The sequence below is a fragment of the Syngnathoides biaculeatus genome, chromosome 17 (assembly GCF_019802595.1).
Source record: "Syngnathoides biaculeatus isolate LvHL_M chromosome 17, ASM1980259v1, whole genome shotgun sequence".
Lineage (NCBI taxonomy): Eukaryota > Metazoa > Chordata > Actinopteri > Syngnathiformes > Syngnathidae > Syngnathoides > Syngnathoides biaculeatus.
Genome location: NC_084656.1, coordinates 4,999,501 through 5,021,500, shown reverse-complemented (window position 1 = coordinate 5,021,500; position 22,000 = coordinate 4,999,501). Strand labels below are relative to the sequence as shown.

At 46.2% G+C, this 22,000-nt stretch overlaps 2 protein-coding genes and 2 long non-coding RNA genes across 8 annotated transcripts in view; 2 read left to right on the top strand and 2 right to left on the bottom strand.

Annotated features, from left to right (window-relative positions):
* Positions 1-6,631, bottom strand: part of LOC133490819 (hippocampus abundant transcript 1 protein-like) — a 29,943-nt gene extending 23,312 nt beyond the window's left edge. For both annotated transcript variants that reach the window (XR_009792291.1, XM_061801353.1), the window contains exon 1: positions 6,263-6,631. Coding sequence is in view for 1 of the 2 variants with exons in the window: in XM_061801353.1 (XP_061657337.1) it covers positions 6,263-6,337 (75 nt within the window). In the remaining variant the exon portion in view is untranslated. The remainder of the gene's footprint in view (positions 1-6,262) is intronic.
* Positions 1,143-13,659, top strand: LOC133490820 (uncharacterized). The gene is made up of 6 exons (XR_009792292.1): positions 1,143-1,230; positions 1,334-4,804; positions 11,320-11,402; positions 11,509-11,591; positions 13,074-13,119; positions 13,192-13,659. It is a non-coding gene; the product is annotated as an uncharacterized LOC133490820 (long non-coding RNA).
* Positions 13,660-14,427: 768 nt separating this feature from the next.
* Positions 14,428-22,000, top strand: part of LOC133490816 (spindlin-Z) — a 31,466-nt gene continuing 23,893 nt past the window's right edge. For all 3 annotated transcript variants that reach the window (XM_061801348.1, XM_061801350.1, XM_061801347.1), the window contains exon 1: positions 14,428-14,587. The gene's annotated coding sequence lies outside the window, so the exon portion shown is untranslated. The remainder of the gene's footprint in view (positions 14,588-22,000) is intronic.
* LOC133490817 (uncharacterized) overlaps positions 15,372-22,000 on the bottom strand; it is a 29,316-nt gene continuing 22,687 nt past the window's right edge. The window contains exons 2-3 of one of the 2 annotated variants that reach the window (XR_009792290.1): positions 18,007-18,148; positions 15,372-15,594 (exon numbers count right to left, since the gene is read on the bottom strand). This is a non-coding gene — a long non-coding RNA (uncharacterized LOC133490817). The remainder of the gene's footprint in view (positions 15,595-18,006; positions 18,149-22,000) is intronic. The other variant, XR_009792289.1, reaches the window with a different exon arrangement.

Sequence of the window (22,000 nt, the reverse complement as noted above, 5' to 3'; positions counted from 1 at the left end):
AGGGAGGTTTAAAAAGACATGGAAACCCAAGACAGTACCTAAAATCTACCAATAATCAAAGAGCAATCCAGTCCCTTGTCAGTTCAAATGAATATCAGATGGTTCAGTCCTAAAAAGTCTCATTGGCATTACTCATTACTTGGTCCCCTACAAACAAGCAAGATTTCTGGCTCTGACAGACCTGTGATCTCTTGTTTAAGAGACTCCTCGTTCCTTTACTCATTACCTGCATTAATGATACCTATTTGAATGCATCAGTATAAAAGACACCTGTCCATAACCTCAGTCAGGCTCCCAACTCCACTACGACCAAGACTAGATAGCTGTTAAAGGACACCAGAAACAAAATTGTTGACCTGCACCACCCTGGGAAGACTGAATCTGCAAATGATAAACATCTTGGTGTGAAGAATTCAACTGTGAGAGCAATTATTAGAAAATGGAAGACATACAATACCACTGATGATCTCCCCCGATCTGGGGCTCCATGCAAAATCTACCCCCATGGGGTCAAAATGATCACAGGAACAGTGAGCAAAAATCCCAGAACCACCTGGTTCTTCAGAGAGCTGGGACCAACTAACAAAGCCTATCATCAGTAACACACTATGTAGATTATTTGTTGTAAATAAATAATATATGACCAACTACGAGAAATATGATACAATTTCCCGCGGCACACGAGAAGACCTCTCACGGTACACTAATGTGCAACGGCACATTGGTTGAGAATCACTACTCAAGGTGAGCCCTGCATGGAGGAATGGGCCAAAATATCACTATCGCTGCGGTGCACAGTATATCTGAATCAGAAGTACAAGTCGCACTCATAATGACACCTAGGGGCAATTTAGAGTCTGCAAACATTGCATGATTTTGTGATGTGGTCAGAAACCGAAGTGCCCAGAGAAAAGCAATGCAAGCACTGGAAGAACATGCAACCTCCACACAGGCGGGGCTGGGTTTTGAACTCACAGGCCTCACAGTTCTGAGGACTAGGTGTCATGGTCCTGCCAGTCCAGCCCTGGCTGTGCAGGTCCCCGCACACCTGTGCTGATTGGGAGGCGCACACCTGCGCCTGATCTGCAATAATTAACCCTGGTATATATAGGACCCAGCGGACGCTCTGTCTTTGCCAGATCGTCACCATCCATGCTTTGTTCCCACACTTCCGCATTCCTGACTCCGAACTCCTGTGTACCGACCTCCGCCTGTTCCCAGACCAACCCCGTAAGCCTGTCGCTTCTGATTCTACTGCTTGCTCTGATTGACTCCCTGGCTTTCGACATCAGAACGAATAAAGACTCTCTTTCAATTGCCTTCCTGTCCACAGAGTCATGCACTTGGGTCCACCCTAGTGTTCTGGTTATGACAGAACAATCTGGCCAAGACATGGACCCAGCCGACTCAGAAGCCATCCGCCGCTCATTGCAGATCCAAGGCAGACGCCTGGCTGAGCAGGAGACTGCTCTTCAGGTGACTAACCAGAGACTTCATGAGATCTGTGCCCAACTGGAGCCATGGCTAGCTTTCCAGGCTAGAGCCGCTACCACCACGCCGACGGTGGCCGCCACGGTTCCTATCCCAGCCCAGGTTGCTCTGACTACCCCACCAGTCGTGGATTTTCAGCGGACCGGAGCCACTCCTCTCTCCCGGGCCGAACGCTTTTCCAGCGACTCTGGGAACCTCAGACCCTTCCTCGCTCAGTGCGCTCTCCACTTTGAGCTACAGGCCACCGCCTTCCCAACAGACCACGCACGGATTGCCTTCGTCATTTCCCAAATGACAGGAAGAGCAGAGGTGTGGGCCACGGCAGAGTGGAGTCGCAACTCCAGAACATCCCACTCCTGGACGGCGTTCATTTGCACTACCATACAGGTGTTTCAGTACGCCACGCCGGAACGTGAAGCAGCAGCGACATTGATCACGCTACGCCAGGGACAGCGTCGCATGGCTGATTACACCATCGAGTTCCGCATCAAAGCAGCCGAAAGTTAATGGAACAAGATGGCTCTCCTCGACGCCTTCTTCCAAGGGCTATCACCACAGATCCGCAGCCACCTCATCGCTGTGGACCTGCCTACCTCCCTGGATTCACTCATCGCCCTAGCTCTCAAGATCGACCAGAGGCCAGCAATCCAGGGACAAGTGGACGCGCTTATCGGCTTCCCTGCTAACAACACCCACACCCATGACAGAGCCTATGCAGGTTGAAGGACTCGATGGTCCGGCAGAGGAGCGTCTGCGACGACGGCGAGAGGGACGATGCTTCTACTGTGGCCGCCTGGGCTACTTGGTAGGCCACAGTCCGGTCAAGCCCAAGCGCCCCGATCTCAAGAACAGGATTCCAGTGAGTGTGAAATACACCGCGGCGGAATCGAGTTGAGCGCTACTTCGGGTCACCTTAAGCACGGAGGGCAGTACTTATTCTGCCACAGTTTTTATTGACTCAGGCTCAGACGCTAATCTGATAAACCAATGTGTAGTCGAGGCTTTGGGCGCTGCGACTTTTCATACACAGCGGTTCCGCAATGCATTTGTGGCCAATGGCAAATTCCTCTGCCGAGTGACTCACTGTATGCAATCCCTGGTGATGACATTTCCGGACACTCACACCGAGAGAATAAGTTTCCATATATTCAACTAGCGGAGCAGCGACGTCATCTTGGGAAGTCCGTGGCTTAAAGAACATAAGCCACACATTGACTGGACCACCGGTCAAATCAGGGCATGGGGCGAAGAATGTAGCAAGGTGTGTTTTGTGAATCGAGAGGAGAGGAGTTTACAGATCGTGCCCGTTGACGTGGAGGAATCGAGAGCCGTACCGGAGTTACCAGCAGTACCGTCCTGTTATCAGGACCTCAAGGAGGTCTTCTCAGAGGCAAATGCCAAATCTCTGCCGCCACACCGTCCGTACGATTGCGCAATTGAGTTACTGCCCGGCACCTCACCTCCTCGAGAGAGGCTCTTTTCATTAACAGGCCCGGAACACCAAGCCATGAAGGAGTACGTGGAGGAGTCACGAGCGGCAGGACTCATCCGACCATCATCATCACCGGCTGGAGCAGGATTGTTCTTTGTGAAGAAAAAGGGCACCTCGTTACGGCCCTGTAGTGATTGCAGAGGACTCAATATCACTATCAAAAACAGGTACCCTCTTCCCCTAATCGCTACCGCATTCGAACTGCTTCAAGGGGCCCTGATCTTCACAAAATTGGACTTACGAAATGCGGCCCATCTGGTATGCATCCGAGAAGGGGACGAGTGGAAGACGGCGTTCAATACACCTATCGGCCACTACGAGTACCTGGTGATGCCGTTTGGCCTGGGAAACGCACCAGCGGTGTTTCAGAATTTCATTAGTGATGTGCTACGGGAGAGACTGAACAAGAACGTGTTTGTGTACCTCAACGACACTGATCTTTTCCCCGGACGAAGCATCCCACACTGAACATGTTAGGGAGGTGCTACAGCAATTGCTACGACATAATATATGTCAAGATGGAGAAGTGCATTCCTGGGTTTCATCTTGGCTGAGGGACAGATTCGAATGGTTCCCAGTAAGATCAACGCAGTTCTCCAATGGCCCACTCCCATCAATGGTAGGAAGGTGCAGAGGTTCATTGGATTCGGCAACTTTTACCGCAAGTTCATCCGGAACCAGAATGCTGCCCCCCTACACATCCTCACTTCACCCCACAACTTATTCAAGTGGGATGGGACCTGTCAGGAGGCCTTCGATAGACTCAAGTCAAGTTTTACCACAGCTCCAATACTCATCGTGGAAGATCCAAAGAGGCAGTTTGTGGTAGAAGTGGACGTATCAGACTCAGGAATGCAGTGCTCTCCCAGAGGTGGGCTAAAGATGGAAGATGAATTCACCTGTGCACCTTTCTGTCTAAAAGACTGACTCCGGCCGAGCGAAATTACGATTTTGGCGATCGCGAACAATGCCTGTCAAGACAGTGCTGGAGGAATGTATACACTGGCTGGAGGTATCAAAAGTGCGGTTTCTGGTTACTCTGTCCTTCCGTCCAGGAGATCAAAGAATGGCAAGCCAGATGCACTATCTTGAATCCAAGAAGAGCAGCGAATGGAGCCCGTGAGTGTCCCAATTCTTCCAGAGGCCTGCTTCGTGTGCGGGTTCACCTGGGAGATCAAGACACGAGTAAAGGAGGCTTTGAGGGACTCTCCGGGTCCAGCCGAATGCCCTCCCGGTCGCCTGTTCGTTGTTCCTTCACTAAGAGGGGACGTCATTGATTAGGCTCACACTAACAAAACCGTCTGCCACCCAGGCATGGCGAAGACTCACTCAGTCGTGGAACAAGGGTTTTGGTGGCCAAACCTGGGGAAGGACATCTCTATGGCCAATAAGACGTCTCGCCTGTGACCTATGGGCCATTACCGATTCTCCCTGGTCACACATCTTCCTGGACTTTGTCACAGGTCTACCCTGCTCCCAAGGAAACACTGTTGTACTTTCAGTCATTGACCGCTTTTCTAAAATGGTCCACTTTGTGCCAGCTCTGAAGATCCCGTCCGCCAAGCAGACGACCGCGTTAAGGGGGAGGGGGGGGGGGTACTGTCATGGTCTGCCAGTCCAGCCCTGGCTGTGCAGGTCCCCGCACACCTGCGCTGATTGGGAGGCGCACACCTGCACCTCATCTGCAATAATTAACCCTGGTATATATAGGACCCAACTGTCTTTGCCAGATCATCGCCATCCATGCTTCGTTCCCGCACTCCCGCATTCCTGACTCCGAACTCCTGTGTACCGACCTCCGCCTGTTCCCTGACCAACTCCGTAAGCCTGTCGCTTCAAATTCTACTGCTCGCTCTGACTAACTCCCCGGCTTTCGCTAACGGAACGAATAAAGATTCTCTTTCAACTGCCTTCCTGTCCACCAAGTCGTGCATTTGGGTCCGCCCTAGTGTTCTGGTTATGACACTAGGGTTGAATCACGGCCCTGCCTGAGTGGAGTTTGCATGTTCTTCCCGTGTCTGCATGGGTTTTCTCTAGGCACCCTGGTTTCTTCCCACATCCCAAAGACATGCATGAATTGGACGCTCTAAATTGCCCCGAGGTGTGATTGTGAGTGCAACTGTTTGTCTCCATGTGCCCTGCAAATGGCTAGCAACCAGTTCAGGGTGTGCCCTGCCTCCTGCCCAATGACAGCTGTGATTGGCTCCAGCACTCCCGTGACCTTCGTGAGGATAAGCAGCTCAGAAAATGGATGGATGGATTGATTGATGGACACATGACTGGTTTGCGCATCTGCCTCACTATTCAGAGGACTGGAGTTCAAATCTGGTCTTGCTTGTTTGAGATAGCATGTTCTCCCTTACCTGTGTGGGTTTTCTCTGAGCACTGCGGTTTCCTCCCACATCCCAAAAAGTCTGCATTAATTGTAGCTGTGATTGTGAGTGAGAATGGTTGTTTTGATCAAGAGGTGGGGTGTACCATTAACTGGGCGTCAGGCAATCGCAGAAGACATATAAACAAACAACTATTCACACTCACATTCATACCAATGAGCAATTTAGTTGCCAGTTAACCTACCAAGCATGTTTTTGGAATGTGCAAGTATATCAAAGTACCAAAGGGAAACCCATACAAGCACTGGGAGAGCATCCAAATGCACACAAGCAAGATTTGAACCCAGGTCCTCAGAACAATGAGGCAGATGTGCAAAACAGTTGTCCACGGTGACATCTAAACAGTATATATAATTCAAGGCCGCCATACATAAAATTTAATTTACACGCGCAGACAACAGGGAATGTGCTATTTTCTTGAGTAATTAATAAAATCGTTTGCTGCTTTGCATGGAATGATGTATCCGTGTTGAGAGGTTCCAGTGCGGTGGACTGAGTTCAGTGGACAAGTTAAAATGGATGAATGCAACGGGTGCAGACTGTGCAGACTGCTGTTATGTAACAGATGGCTCCATCTACACCATATCACCATCGCTCTGATCTGATCGATTACAACGCATAAAATCGCACTGTGTGGAGCTCTTTGTCAGCGTTCGCGTTTCAAAACACGTTCCCTACATTTTAATCGTGGATTTAAATATACGTTCATAACCTCGAATTGAGTGTTCGTTATTGTAAAAATGAGAACGACACAGATCACGTTTTGCACTAGTTGCCATGTGTCTGTTTTCATCCAAAATCGTTTTCTTTGCAAAATAATATTTTCTGGGTGAATGTAGTACTTTACTGATAGGATTCCAAAGGCAAAATGAAATCATGTACCCACCGCGGTTCCGTCCTTCATGACGATCTTCTTGACGAGAACCACCCGGCCAGTGCCCGTCGGCGCTTCTCCGGCCATCTCCTCACACTTGCCGCTGGTGGCGGAGCATCCTTGCCGCGTTGATATCCACGGTTCTCCGGATGCTTCCAGGATGTCACCCTAAGAGAGCCCCGTAGAGGCTTTCCCGAGCGAAAGTATTAATCACAGAATGCAAGCAGTATTTAGATAATCTTTGTGTCACGTCTCCGCCTGGCAGTTCAGTCAGCACTCAGCAGTTTGCTCGGCTGAGGATGGTGCGTTCAGGGACACTAAGTTAGACATAGGTAGCACATGTTTTCCGGTTTGGTTCATGCTTCGTTTCGGGGTAAAAGTCAACTCTTTTTAAACATTGCAGACTTTTATTGATTTAGTCGTTGTCCGCACACTTATTTTACTCATTATTTATGAGACTTGAAATGAGTAGCTATTTAACTGTTTTTTTTACAGAAGCAGTGCCGCTGTTTAGGTTACAGATAACTTGTGTAGTATAAAGCAAGAAGTCGGGAGGTAGATACTGGTACAACTCCTGAAAAACAGGATGAACTCTGAAATGTGAAAGTTCAAATGGAAATAATGCATTTTCCGAACAAATATATACCCGTTTGGATAACAAATAATGAGCATACTTAGACGAAGAACAGAAACTACATAACCCTGTTCATACCGCGATTATGAAGCACCGTCATAATTGAGTAAAGTACAGGTACTTTCTCCAGTAAAGAAATCTGCAGTAGGCCCACATTGATGATGATGATGATGATACGTTCCACCACTGAATTTGATGCTGTGGACCTTTCTGCACAAACCATACAATGAATGCTGTATTTCGGCAACATCGTTGTTCCTAACCATTAAACAAATTAAAGCGATTGAAATGAATTAATGTCGTTTGCTAAGAATACAGTTTCAACATGAAAGAAGGATGTCGTTTATAAACCAATGCATTTGGAAAATAATTCTTTTACTTTGAAATGAAACCTCTATTCCGGTTGGTATGGCATTAATAGACGGAGCGGTACATTTAAGAAAGTCACGTGTAAATGGCTGTGGTCGTCACAGACACGAGAAGGCACGAATGCGCGCGTGTGGCTGATGAAGGGAAACGTGACCGCCTCCTATCATCAATCAGCAGAGAAAATGGGGCAGACCAAATTCAAGCAATGTACGAAATCATCATACATTTTTGGTACATAATAGCTGAGTAGAGCAATGCAAGGTTGTATGCTTCCCTCTGGATCCAATGGCTTCCTGACACATTCCCAAAACATGCATGTTATGATAACTGAAGATGTTCAAACAGGGGTGTCAAATATACAGCCCGTGGGGCTCGGGGCGGATCCGGCACACAAAGTAGTTTAATCTGGTCTGCGAGGTGATTTTGTAAAGTATAAAATGATGTCATGGACATGGACACAAAAGACACTACAATTTTTCAAAGAAAGCAACTGCTTTTCTGATTCCATCAAATGTATAGCAAAATAACAATTGTGTTCAGCAATCCGTTCATACTGGTACAGAGGTCAAGCACACAGTTCCCATTAGCTGGTTTGTGTACTGCCTGGGTTATTAGTTATGGCTTCAATGGTACAGTACTTTTAATGTGTCCGTTGGCAACCCTCATTGCCCTAATATGCTGCTCCTCCGCGACCTCTTCGCAAGACTCGAGCAGCATGGCCTGATCATCAACCCGGCGAAGTGTGTTTTCGGGGTGCCTTCTATCCAGTTCCTCGGGCACCTCATCGACAAGAACGGCGCCGCCCCCCTTCCGGCAAAGCTGGAGGCCGTCTCCGCTTTTCCCCGACCTCGCTCGGCTCGGGGGCAGGAGTTCCTGGGGATGGTGACTTTCTACCACCGGTTCATCCGCTGGGCGGCCCACATCATGCGCCCGCTCTATGAGGCTCTTAAAGACAAGACCCCCAACCGGGACGTTGAATGGATGACCGAGAGGATGGAAGCCTTCGAGGCTACGAAGGCCGCGCTGAGTCGTGCCGCTATGCTGGCCCACCCGACCCACAGGGCCCCTGTCGCTCTCACTACCGATGCATCGGGCTACGCTGATGGAGCCGTATTCGAACAGTGGGTCGGCGGTGCCTTGCAACCGCTTGCCTTTTTTAGCCGTCAGCTGGTCCCCAGAGAGAGCAAATACAGCACGTTCGATAGGGAGCTCCTCGGCCTCTGGCTGGCGATCCGCCACTTCCGCTCCCTATTGGAAGGCCGTAAGTTCACGGCATATGTGGACCATAAACCCCTCACTTTTGCCATGTCCAAGGTGGCCGAGCCGTAGTCCGCCCGCCAGCAACGCCAACTGTCGTTCAACTGTTGTGCCGTAGTACACTACGGACATCCAACACATCGCCGGCAAATCCAATGTGGTCGCGGACTGCCTCTCCAGGGCGATCGTCGGCACTGTGCATATAGGGTCTCGACTACTCCCGCATGAGCGCAGATCAGGCCTTGGACCACGGGGTGCAGGCCCTCAAGACTTCTGACACGGGTTTGCACCTGGAGGAAGTCGCGGTTGGTGACTCGGGCGTCAGGTTGCTGTGCGACTTCTCGGCTGACCAGCCTCGGCCGCTGGTCCCTGCAAACTGGCGGCGGGCTGTTTTCGAGGCGGTCCACAACCTCTCCCACCCCGGAAGGAAACCGTCCGTTAGGCTGGTGACCCAGAAGTTCGTGTGGCGCGGTCTTAAGAAAGATGTGCAGGCCTGGGTCGACCCGTGCGTGGACTGTCAGCGGGCTAAGGTGCATCACCACAACAAAAGCCCCCTTGGAGCCCTTCGCTGCCCCCGAGAGGAGGTTTGACCACGTCAATGTCGACTTGTTAGGTCCACTTCCTCCCTCGCATGGTTTGACCTACTTGCTCACCATGGTGGACAGGACCCGCTGGCCCGAAGCCGTTCCCCTCTCCTCGACAACATCGTCAGACGTGGCCCGGGCCTTCATCGGTACGTGGGTTGCGCGCTACGGGACCCCGTGCGACCTTTCCTCCGACCGTGGGCCTCAGTTTACCTCTGAACTCTGAAACGCAGTCGCTGAGAGTTTGGGGGTCAAGCTGCACCGCACTACCGCCTATCACCCCCAGGCGAACGGTCTCTACGAGCGGTTCCACCGCTCCATGAAAGCAGCCCTGCGTGCCGTCTTGACGGACGGCAACTGGTTGGATAAGCTCCCGTGGGTCATGCTCGGCCTCAGGTGCGCCCCCAAGGAGGACCTGTTGTCCTCATCCGCTGAACTCATCTACGGCCAGCCACTGCGGGTCCCCGGCGAATTCATCCCGGACGCCACAGCGCCCTGGTCCGCAGCCAGGCAACGGTCCTCCCTGCTGGAGGCCGCAAAAGGGTTTGCGTCGGTTCCCACGTCGCAACATGGCACCCCAGCTGCCCGGCTGCCCCGTCACCTGCGCTCTGCGGATTTTGTGTTTGTTCGTCATGACGCCCACCGGGGACCTCTGCGCCCCCCATACGACGGGCCGTTCAGGGTCCTTGAGCAATGGGATAAGAGCCTGCTCGTGGACATTGGCGGCAGACCCGAGACTGTTTCCGTGGACAGGGTCAAACCCACGCATCTGGACATTGCTCAGCCTTTGGGGTTGGCCCTCCCCCTGTGCCGGGGTCGTCCCCCTTTGCCCTGTGCCCCTGCGCCTGCCGGGGTGCCCTCGGCCCCGCCTGGGCCCTTGTCCCGTGACTCAATGGACAGTGCGGCCCCGCCCCCCTCGGCCCCTACAGTGCACACCCGCCGGGGTCGGGTCGTCATCCCTCAACGGCACGAGGATTTTGACTATGGGTAAATTCTGGGGGGGCTTGTGTGGTGTTTACATAATTCACCCGGGGGACCTCGAGTTGGGGTGCGGGGTTCCGCATGGACTGTTTTTGTTGTTGCTCTTCTGGAGTGAGAGTTCACAGAGTTCCCGCCGTTATGTGAGTAGTATTTTGATGTCTGACAATAAAAACAAGTTTTGTTCCTGAGTCCGACACTCTGCCTCCGACTCCTTTTCTCCGGTGCTACAGTGTAATTCTTCTGCTGCAGATATTTGTCCACAAAGACTTCAGTGCAGTGTGAGATGAAGCTATGTCAATGATCCAGACAGCATTAACTCTGCTGAACCAGGAATCCCAGAGGCTGGATCAGTACGTTTATTAAACTATATATTAAAAAAAATGGTCTTTCACAAGGTCTGTGAAAACACCAAACATTTAATTTATCATACATAACTTGTGAATTCATTTTTCTTTTGCAACCAGACGGAAAAAAGGTTTTAGGGGACAGAAAGAGGGACAGAACGGACAAGGGGAATAGGGGTGTTAACTGCAGCAGAACAATTACCAGTCCAGATATTTGACCATAGTAACATAAAAACAACAGTCAAATTGTGTTCATATTTGTGGATGAGGGAACACCTAATGAGGACATAGAACAACTAACCAATTGAACAAGATGACAGAAAGGGGCATGGCAGCACAGAATGTGGGAAATGAGCCAGGCAGTGTGCTATTGATGACTGGTGTGGTGGGATGCTTTTTATCGTGTAGAAACACTTGTAAGACCCTGTAGGGCTCCCTCCCGTCCCTACTCGTGGGGGAGTCGGCAACGGGGACACCACCCTCTTCCCAGGACATGGGGTGCCCCCCCCCCTCTCCCCAGCCTAACGGAAGTGCTTCAATCATTCCCAAAGGGAGGGGCAACGCGTAATCCCCACCACCCAGCACGCCTCACCACCACCTCCCCCTTCAACACCTCCGGAGAGCATGGAGGCCCCAGCCACCAACAGGGCCCAAAGCAGGAGCTTGCTTCCTTCCATTTGCCAAAACTGAGCCCATGATAAGTGTCCATTGCAAGAAATGATGCTGCCCCATTGTTTTTTTTTTTTTAATGGGTAGTCGGCGTGAAAGCCATTTCTTAAATTGATTCATTCTTTTCTAAACATTTTCTGTACTACCTTCCCTGAAATGGGGTTGTAACTGTTCATACTATATAATCATTTGGTTGGTGTGTTCATGGAACTCAAGTCTACATCTTTCCAGCAAAAAGAGAGTTGTCAAAATCTGCTGTTGCTCTGCAAATAGCGAGAGAAGACCACGAGGCCCAGAAGCAACACCACCAACAGGTTCCTTACGCCATACAACGTTTTTCATCTAACACAGCTTCAGTGTGTCATATTCTTCAAAAACCAACATCATGGTTGGGCGTGTGCACGTGTGTGTGTGTATTAGAAGGTGCAGGTGATGCTGGACAGACACCGCTCGCAAAATGAGGCATGGCTTCAAGCCAGAGCTGAGGAGAATAACTGAGAAAGGTGGGAGCTCTGCAAAATAAGGGTTAATTCATCCTCACAAACACACCCACTCAACCAAATGCACACACAATGCACTGACATTTCATACATGACTTGAGTCAATGAGACAGGATTTAGGTATGGACTATTATTTTAATAGGCGTGCTGATTGCTTAATAATCTCACTTTCTAAAGGAGCGCTATCTCACTGGCCTTCATGAGAACTAGTTGGTGACCCGAAGACTTGAGTCCCCGGGTCTCTATGAGACGAACCAGGTTGTCAGGGAGTTGTAATTGGAGACCTTTGCGAGACTCCTCTGAATAATCACTATAAAAAAGGTTGAACAGTTCGTCACAAAACTGCAATCAATTGTCACACAAACCCGTGTGGACATCTCTACACATGTACACTTCAACCTCATAAAATAGAACAATTGCCCCAATATTGTGGATTTTATGGACACTATAAATCAGGTGTGTAAAACTGGCGGCCCGCTGGCCGTTGGCCCCAAGATGAAATTTTGCGGCCCTACCTTATGATGAAAGTTTGTTCGTGCGGCCCTGAAGTTTTATAGTAACATCAACCAGGTTTGATCCAAGAAGAGAAACATTTTTTCCAATGAGAGAAAGTTACCATGTTGCAATGGAGGGTTTTAGTAGTAGTTTCCCACATAACTTGTTTACACCAGCTTCCTTCTTATTTTGTGTTAAAAAATTAGGACGCCTGAAAATGCGTCCAGTTTCTGGGCTGCTACTTGCAAACTCCTTGCTTCAGGTGCCTCCACACATTTTCCACTGCTTTTGGTTGGAGCTTTCTTGGTGACTGACTCAAGTGTTGTGTACCTTGAGGCTGCTCCCTTACCATCCATCGGATGCCAGCCACGAGAATCGCGGGAGTCCCAGCTGTCAACGGGCATGAGGCAGGGTACACCCTGAACTGGTTGCCAGCCACTCGCAGGGCACAGAGAGATAAACAGCCGCAGTCACAATCACACCTAGGGGCAATTTAGAGTGTCCAATTAATCTTGTTTTTGGGATGTGGGAGGAAACCGGAGCGCCCACCATGCAGGCACAGGGAGAACATGCAAACTCCACGCAGGCAGGGCTGGGATTGAACCCTGGACTTCACAACTGTGAGGCCAACGCTTTCCAGCTGCGTGCCGCCCTCCCTTACCTTTCTCATAATATATTGCATTATGCCACAATAGTTGTCCCCATCTCATTAGGTCTTTTGCTGATGGTTTTGTAACCTATTCTAGTCCTGGATACATGCTTGTTACTGACATCCTTTATTTATTAAGATGGGAAGGTAAGAAACAACTGTGTGTACACAAGACTAGTTGAGATCAATATGTAACGTGTTTTAAAAATAGTTATGAAAAACCTTAATTTAAAATATAAGCAGACTTTAAAAAGTACTGCACTACATCCTCTCAGTAGGTTTTACTGTCCCGCTGTACAAAGTGCTCAATAACCTTTGCTCTCTTCCTTCGTCACTTCCAGACATCACACCTCGAGTCTTCTGATGCAAACCTGCTGACTCCCATAAGTTGGAACACGCAAAGCACATTGAAGCACAGAACCTTTGCAATTGATATAGAATCCTATTTTTCATTCTCAGGAGGAGAGGCTGGAAGAGCTCGAGCGACTGAAGGATGAGCACAACACCATCCAGAAACGCAGCGAGCAACTTCTGTCTATTATGCAGCAGTTTAAAGGGATGTGTATACTGTGGCAGTATTTACTTTCACGTATTTTTATTTCAGACACTCAAAGAATATTTGAAATTAAAAAATAGCAACAGACATATATAATACAAATTAACCCCACACATGCATGAATATACAGGAGCGAACACACGCACACGTACGAGGCAATTGTGGTTGAATGACAGTATACGATTGTAATCTGTAGCGAATTAGTTTCAATAACGTTTGAACCCATTCACAATGTAGTGCCTGTCCTCATAATAAATAATTAAGAGAAATGTCATTGTGTCGGCCACACAATCGCCCTCCTCCACCTCCTCTCTCAGCATTCTACAGTAGACTGGAACACAATTAAGCAAGACAAAAAGCGTTCTGCGCCATGCTTTTCTTCTAGGTTGCACTATTTGGCAGAGCTCCGCCAGGGCGGGGAGACAAAGTGAAGATTGTGAAGTTACGAATCTTTGGCCGGAAGAGAGTCCGTAAAACAAAACAAAACAAAACAAAACAAAACAAAACGAAAGCTCTTTTTGGGTGACTACAATTTCAGTAGTTCTTCTTAGATTTTAATCATAAACGCTAGATTCTCTCTCCCTGTGTATTCATGCACAAGACACAACAATGTGCTTTGCATGATTAAAAACATTTAAAACTTGGTGAATAAAGAGCAAAGATATTTAACAGAAGTCATGTATGGAAAGATAAATGCAAGTATGGGGAATATCTTATGTCTCCAAATATGGCGTGTCACTGTTGTTCCAGTTCTAATCAATCAATCAATAAATCAATCAATCAATCAATCAATCAATCAATCAATCAATCAATCAATCAATCAATCAATCAATCAATCAAAAGTATTACATCTTTTTTCAAATTTAGGGATTACAGTTAAAAAGTTGTCAGATACCTGAAGATCTACTTCAGTATTTGTACTGTACTTGTTTACTTCTCACCATTGATGGTCTTGATGTCTGTAACAAATTTGATGGATTGCAACCAACTATCATCAAATTTGTTTTGGAGAAATATTCTTTGAAATCAATGTTTGGGTTCAGAAAATGGAAGAAAATAAAATACTTTCTCGTCTTTCCTTCCATCCTGGCATGAGGGATTATTTCCTTTAATTTTATTTTGAAACACTTTGCCGGAATCTCCTCAATTGTGGAGGGTAGTCTTAGCTTTATACAGTGAGATGGCCGTACAGTTGCTGCGCGTTCCAGTGAATCCAAAACGGGTGCTGTGGACGGTCAGCCGGAGGCGAGACAACTCACCGCACTCCTCTTCAGCACCCTCTGGTGAAAAATAAGAACGGTAAGACAGAAGCCAACGTGCACTTGGCTCTAAACTCTCGTGTCAAGCTCCGGATAAACCGCCCAAAACAAAAACACTGCGCTGGTTCTGGCAAGGGGGTTGGTGTGGTGGCTGGCGGGGGAGGGGGAGGGGCCGTGGGCAGCAGCAGCAGCAGCAGCAGCAGCAGCAGCAGCAGCAGCCTGAGACACCCTGAGACACTCTGAGACAAGCCCGTTTGCTGCTTTTTTCTGCAGCATTGATGCCGCTGCTCTTTTGGACAGCCCTGCTCCCCTCTTGAATCTCGACTGCTGTGTGTGTCTACTTCAAACAAATAAGAGTAAATCAAGCGAGCAACATGGCTGACGATGTCCCTGAAAAATGTGCTTGTTTGTTTCATCGTCACTGGAGATCATTTCTATATATTAATCATTTTCTCACTCTCATACATTTGCATTGGTCATATTAGCCAGCTTACTTCTCCCACTGAATTCAAAAGAAAACACGCGGAACAAACAATCACGACTGCATTGGCATTACGTTATTGTCTGTAATGCGGCTGTACCTTTGTTTTTGTTCAATACATTAAAAACCTCCAGTGTTGCTTACTCTGTTTGCCCATAATTTTGCTGGTAAACTAGGCCATAGGCTCTCCCACTAGTACGCCAGTAAAACAACAGGTTAGCGTAGAAAGTATTTATTCAGTAGACGAGAGGCGCCACAATTTGTTTATTAGGCAACAACTAACCGAGAATGAAATTAACCCACAACTTTATTGATAGTTGATTTATTATTGAGAGAAGTGGTACGCAATTTTGTCCACACAAAGTACCATTCATTCATACATTCATGTTAACCTGAGGACAGGTCGTAGGTGCACTAGCTTTAACGAATGCCCAGACTTTCCTTTCCCCAGCCACTTCGTCCATCTCTTCTGGGGGGATCCCGAGGGTTTCCAAGGCCAGCTGAGTGACGTGGTCTCTCCAACATGTCCTGGGTCATCCCCGGGGTCTCCTCCCCGGTAGGACCATCTAAAAAAAAAAAATCTAATCTTACAATTATCATGCCTGACATTAAAAAAAAACAGTAGTGGAGACTGAGTTTTTATTCCTAGAACGTACATTTAATATAATCACCCACTGTAAGAAGACTCAGTTCAAACATTGACAGAGTTTAAAATGTGGGGAAAAAAATATTAAAAGGTTAACGACTGAACTATACTCAGAAAGTGATTATTTTGGACACCACTTCAGGGAGCCTGACTACCACTAATAGTAATTGTACCACACTTTTAGAATCACTGGTTTAGAGCCAATATTTAACTTAAGACATACATGCAAATGCAACCTATCGGCGAAATTTGCTGTTTTTAACTTAAAATAGACTATTTAGTTGAATCGTTTGGATCCTATTCGTTTTTCCTCGATGGGGACTTGGGCCATTGCTGTCGTCATAAGCTGTTTTGTAGAGCTTGAACACTCACAGCTAGCTTCATTACAATGATCAAAGTGATGCTCAGTACTTTTTCCTAATTCATCAACTATCACTACGACTTCAACTTCCGCATTGGGTGCTGTTTGCGGCCGCCTATTTTGAGCGCTAGTTACATTTTATGTCTGGCTCACCAATGAAGCATACTTTTACTTGAGTCACATAAAAGTCAAGTAACAGTACTTTTATTTGAGTACAAGTTTAGCTACTAAACCCACCTCTGGAGTGGACATCCTCTTTTGCTACTCTTACATTTAAGCAACATTTTTGCTAATTAGATCAGGCAGGGTTGTATTTCTTGCACTAGTCTTTTTTTATTTTTGCGTTGAGGTGCTGCGAGTCATGGCCGTGGTTGCAGTCACAGCGGAACCATGCAGCACACGTAACATTGGCGACAAGAGGTGATCTAATAGTACAACTTATATTAATTTAGAAATCCACTTATCATTAGCTAATTTGTTTACAGATGTTAATGTTAAATGTATTAAGCGATGTTAGGGATTATTTCACAACACAGGAAAAAAAACACAAAAATATTGTACTTAATATATTCCTGGAAAATGTATTTGGAATTAGGAGTGATTTGAAGTTGGTAATGAAAAATGAAGTGAAACAGACTTTAGATTTTTGTCAGTTCTTTTCCAGAATGAGTGCTTAAAAAGGAGGATGCTATTCATATGGCACCGCTTGCAGAAGGCTTTAAGAGCAGGCAGAGTTGGGCCTGATTTAAGTTGGATTTCTGTTAAAAGTGTCCCAATGATCTGATTTGAGCCTTTCAAGAGTAAACGTCCTCTGAATTCTGTAGTTGTCCATCAAATCAATCTCTTATCGTTTGTGTTTAATCAAAACAAGCAAAGATCTGCTTTTACGATAGGAAAAAAATCTAGATTTTCCCCAATTTTGTGACATGATTGAGACCAAAACTATGTAATAATGAGTTTATGTGAAAAATAATAGTCAGTTTAATGTTTTATTTTAAAACAATAGATTCCATTTGTATTATGAATAACCTTCAAATAACATAATAGAACTTGAACCAGTCTCTGAAGTGTGCACCATACTCGTTGCTGCAGCATGGATCAGGCGGTTGGGTGGTTGTCTTCAAACCCTGTGGTTGTGGGTTTGACCCTCACCCCCTGTGACCATGTCGAAGTGTCCTCGAGGGGGATACTTAACCCCCAGTTGCTCCAGATGGCGAGTCATCAGTAGGTAAACGAGGAGACTATTAAAAGTGCTTTGAGTACCTTGGCGATATAAACGTGCTATACTATGGACCTTTCCGATGGCGATCTTGAGCTCCACCCCCTTAGCCATGTCCCAAAAGCTTACAAAATGGCGATTTAACAGAACATGTTTGAAGTAAATTCTCTATTGCGTATTCCAGATAATATTGGGCTATGTTTTTTGTCAAATGCGTCTTGTCCAAGAGAGTTCTACAGAGAGCTCTCATCTATTTCACGCAAGGATTTGTCCACGGAATTAAGATTTTGGACGGCGCAGAACACAATGTCAGAATTACAGCAAAACATTGGCGACCGATGCAAAAAAGTTTGGCGCCTCACAAACTTCATATTGAAATCCAACAGGATAAAATAGTGGAATCGTACTGTGCATGTAAAGCAGGGTGAGTACTTTTTACTTGGAAAGAAAAGTAAAAGTAATATCACTGTAGTCTTTATAAGTGAGTGGGTGTATTCATTAGACTTGGCTTGTAATTGAACCCAGTGCTTTGTCTTGAAAGTCTGATGTGATACAAATAGGCAAATAGACATTTCTCTTGCATGACATCGTACCTTTACGTATCCCTAACCCGACTCTTCAGCATAAAACATTACACACTTAATTCAGCAGCTCAGTGATACTCAAACAAAGTGAAAGTTGTTCTCCTGCAATGTATAAAGCACTGATAATAATGAAATCAAACTCAGAGAAAATACTTCTCCCTCACTTACCTTCGAATATGCAGCCTTGTGTTTGTTGATATTGTCCACACTTAGTTGAATGTGTGCTCTTCCGCGAGCCTTAATCCACCATAGCCACTTCGTCAACAGTGTTTTAGGCTTTGGAAAATGAATCAACTGGGCCCCTTGTAACCTAGCAGGATATCTTTCATCAGAATTGCACATTCCCCAAGCGCATCTGAGGTCCATTTTCTTCGTAACATTAACTTTTCCAAGCACACGCTACTGACAACCAGCATTGCTTGTGGTACAATTTGGCGAGAGGGGCGTGTCAAACCAGGGGTTAAGACAATGCGGCTATCTGATTGGCTATTATTGTACGAATGATTGACAGGTCAGAAAGGTCCATTTGAAGCCCATTTACAGGTATGTTTAACATTAGTAGCCCAGGTCATTCATTTGATAACTGACTAAGAAGTAGCTTAGTTTAAAACACGTTGGTGAGTGCATCACTCCCTCTTGTGTGAAATTACTTACTTGATGTTTATTTGGTTTTTAATCATTAAACAATCCATAATTAAACAATAACCTGTTAAAAAATGGTATGCCGTGGTTGAATCCTTGTCATACTCTTCTTTGATGTCACAAACCCAGCAGCTATGGGTATCACTATATGCTGAATTTATAGTTTTTTTTTTTTTCCAATTTAAGAAAAACTAAACTTAGAGTCACTAATGGTGTTGTGGTACACACGCCTGAATTTGGTGCGGGCACCGTGAGATCGATTCCCACTCAGTGATGGTGTTGATATCTGCCCTGCGACTGACTGGCAACCCGTTCAGGGTGTACTGAGATAGGCTCCACTGCCCACGACCCTTGTGAGGATAAGCGGGCAATAAAATGGATGGATGGAAAAATAAAACTTTTAACTCACCTGCATACGATCAAAATCAACAAGAGCGAAAGCTCTTCAAGGCACCAATCAAACTCTTGAGGTCACAGTTGGAGGACACTGAGGGCCTATGATGATGTAGCTCTAGTGTCGTTGCTTAATAAGTCGAATGAAAATAATTTTTGCCATCGCATGTTTGTCACGTTACAAGGTTTGATATTAAGTGTTTTTGAATTGTACCTGTCGGATCACTGTGAGGTAAATTGTGGTGGCCCTGCCAGAACCTGTACTGGCTGTGTATATTGTTGATGTAATATGAAACATTTCAGTGATTTTATATTTAGTGTTTTTATACTGGATTATTGAAGCACTTTTATGAAATTATTAGTCTGAATGAATGAATGAATTAATTAATTAAATTTATTGTCGATATACACACAATGAGATAGGAGAACTTCTGTATCACCGCATTCATGAAATTAAGAACATATAAATACAAATCAAAATAGATTTTTAAAATGGAATGCATAAAATGTATTGCACAAGATGTTGAAATCAGCGTGCCTTCACGAGTATCATGGCTCGAGGAAAAAGGACTGTTCAGTGTGGTGATGGCTATTGGAAAAAAAATCTTCCTCAGTCTGTTGGTTCTTGCTTTTCTGCATCTGTATTGCGCTCCAGACAGCAGGAGGCCAAACAGTTGAGAACCACGGTGTGCAGTGTCTGTAATAATGATCAGAGCTCTGCTGAGGCACCAAGAGGAGTAATTGTCTGCCACGGAGGGGAGAGGGCAGCCAACGATCTTCTGTGCTGCTTTAATTGTTCTCTGAAGCTTTGTGCTGTCTGCCCCAGTGCAGCTCCCATACCAGAGAGAGAGACAGTATCTCAGCAGGCTCTCAATGGATGAATGGTAGAAGAGCAGCTGCAACTTTGTGTCCAGGTTGTTTTACCTGAAGACTCTCAGGAAGTGAAAATGCTGTTGAACCTTCTTGATGACCGCTGAGATGTTGTCTCTCCAGGATGATCCTTGGAGAGCTGGACTACCAGGAACTTGAGTGTGTGGACTCCCCTCACACACTCGCCGTTGATAAAGAGCAAATCTGGTTCAATTCTGTTCCCCCCGATGTCCACAATGATCTCCTTTGTTTTTGTAGTATTCAGTGCCAGATTGTATTCTGAGCACAAGGTTGTGAGTTTCTGGACCTAATCTCAGTAGGCTGGCTTGTCTCCCTTCCAGATCAGCCTGACTGCTGTTGTGTCGTCAGCGAACTTGATGATGATGTTATTATTTTAGACTGAGCTGCAGTCAAAAGTGTAGAGTCAGTACTATAGCGGGCTCAGCATGCAGCCCTATGGTGAGCCAGTGCTCGGTGTGCGGTTGGAGGAAAGGTGAGAGCCTGGGTGGGTTTGCGCTGGGTTCCCCGGTTTCCTCCCACATCACAAAACTTGAGGTTTAATAAAGACTAAAAATTGTGAATGAAGTTATCAATGTGCGTGTGAATGGTTGTTTATCTGTGCTCTGCGATATGCAGGCAACAACTTCAGGGTGTACCCGGTCTCCTCCTTGCAATTAGTCTAGCATACTCTCGACGCTAGTGTGGATACGCTGTGTAGAAAATATGTGGATGGATATTTTTACATTTAATTTCATACAACTTAATTGCATCCAGAATGGTTTGGAGTTGAACAGAGTAAATGATTCAGTAGATTTTTTTGCAGGGGTCCCCCCTCTCCTCTTTCAATGCTACACAGGATGACATTGAGCCACTACTGATCCATTTCTGTCCAGAACATCTCTGTCCCTCAACGACAGATGACTAATCATGTGTTGCCGTGGGCAACAGAAGTGAAATCACCACCAGCTGCACACAAAGACTCTAAATTGTCTCTTTGTCCAATTGTTTCTCGAAGGTTGGTTGCCTCTCCAGGTAACACAGCTGAAATCAACTTTTATCAGTCTAAAAAGTCTGCTTATGGCAAGTTTCTGCTTCACCACAGCTACTGCTGTTGTGGTCATGTGCCACGCTGCAATGCCTGTTGTCATGAGTCAAGACTCTTAAGGTCATTATGACACCGTGTAACTTATTAGTTCAAAGTCGGATCCTATTTTTGTTTTCCTGTCCCAATTTCCATCCCCCCTGGCAGAAGAGTGAATTGGAGTAATTAATACTTGATTATGGTGACAAATTAGTCCCTCATCTTGCCATAAAATACTAGTAGGTTATAATAACTATATGAACTAATCCTTCCTTCCTTCATGTGACATTTACCCCATGAATGGCTTTGCAAAACCTCTACAGCTGCTGGGGACACCCGACAAAGAGGCAAATTTCTATTCTGCTAGATTTGTTTGTCATGGCCAGGTCTTCTGTCCAAAAATTGTGTGTGTAATACCATTAACCAGTTTTATCATGCTCCTTTTGTCTTTTAGCTCATGTTAAGTGTTAGTTGAGTCATGTAAGATCCTGCTAATTGATAAATAATACACAGTTGACTCCCTCTCTGGCTCAAGTCTCATGTTCCAAACATGAAAGCTTTACAGAGTCACCTGTCTAGAACAATTATTTTCACCACTTTTGCCACTCATTCTTCTGAAGTTTCATAGCAGATACATTTATTGCAGAATTTCTGAGGATTAAGTGTGCATTGATTTCCTATACGGCAACACAGTGACTGAATGGTCATCTGCCTCACAGTTCTGAGGACTTGGGCTAAAATCCAACCCTGCCTGCATGGGTGTTGTGTGGGTACTCTGGTTTCCTCTCACATTCCAAAAACATGCATGATTTAAGACAAATTGTCAGGTGCAAATGTGAGTGGGAGTGGTTATTTGTCTATACGAGTCCTGCGATTGGGTGGTGACTAGTCCACGGTGTACCATGTCTCTCATCCAATCTAAGCTGAAATATGAGGATAAGTGATATGGAAAACTGATGAATGGTTTTCAATACAGTGATGCTTTAAGATACTCTGAGTGACCAGATTTACGCGTTTCCTGACAAACAAGCTCTCATTTGGTAGATTATTAATTAATTAATTATTCTTTGACTTGCAAAGTCAAACTTGAGATTCAAGCACTCTATGGTTGCAGTGAACTCAACTCAACTCGCTTCACAAGAAATAGCTCTTTGGCAAATAGTGAACAACCTCTTC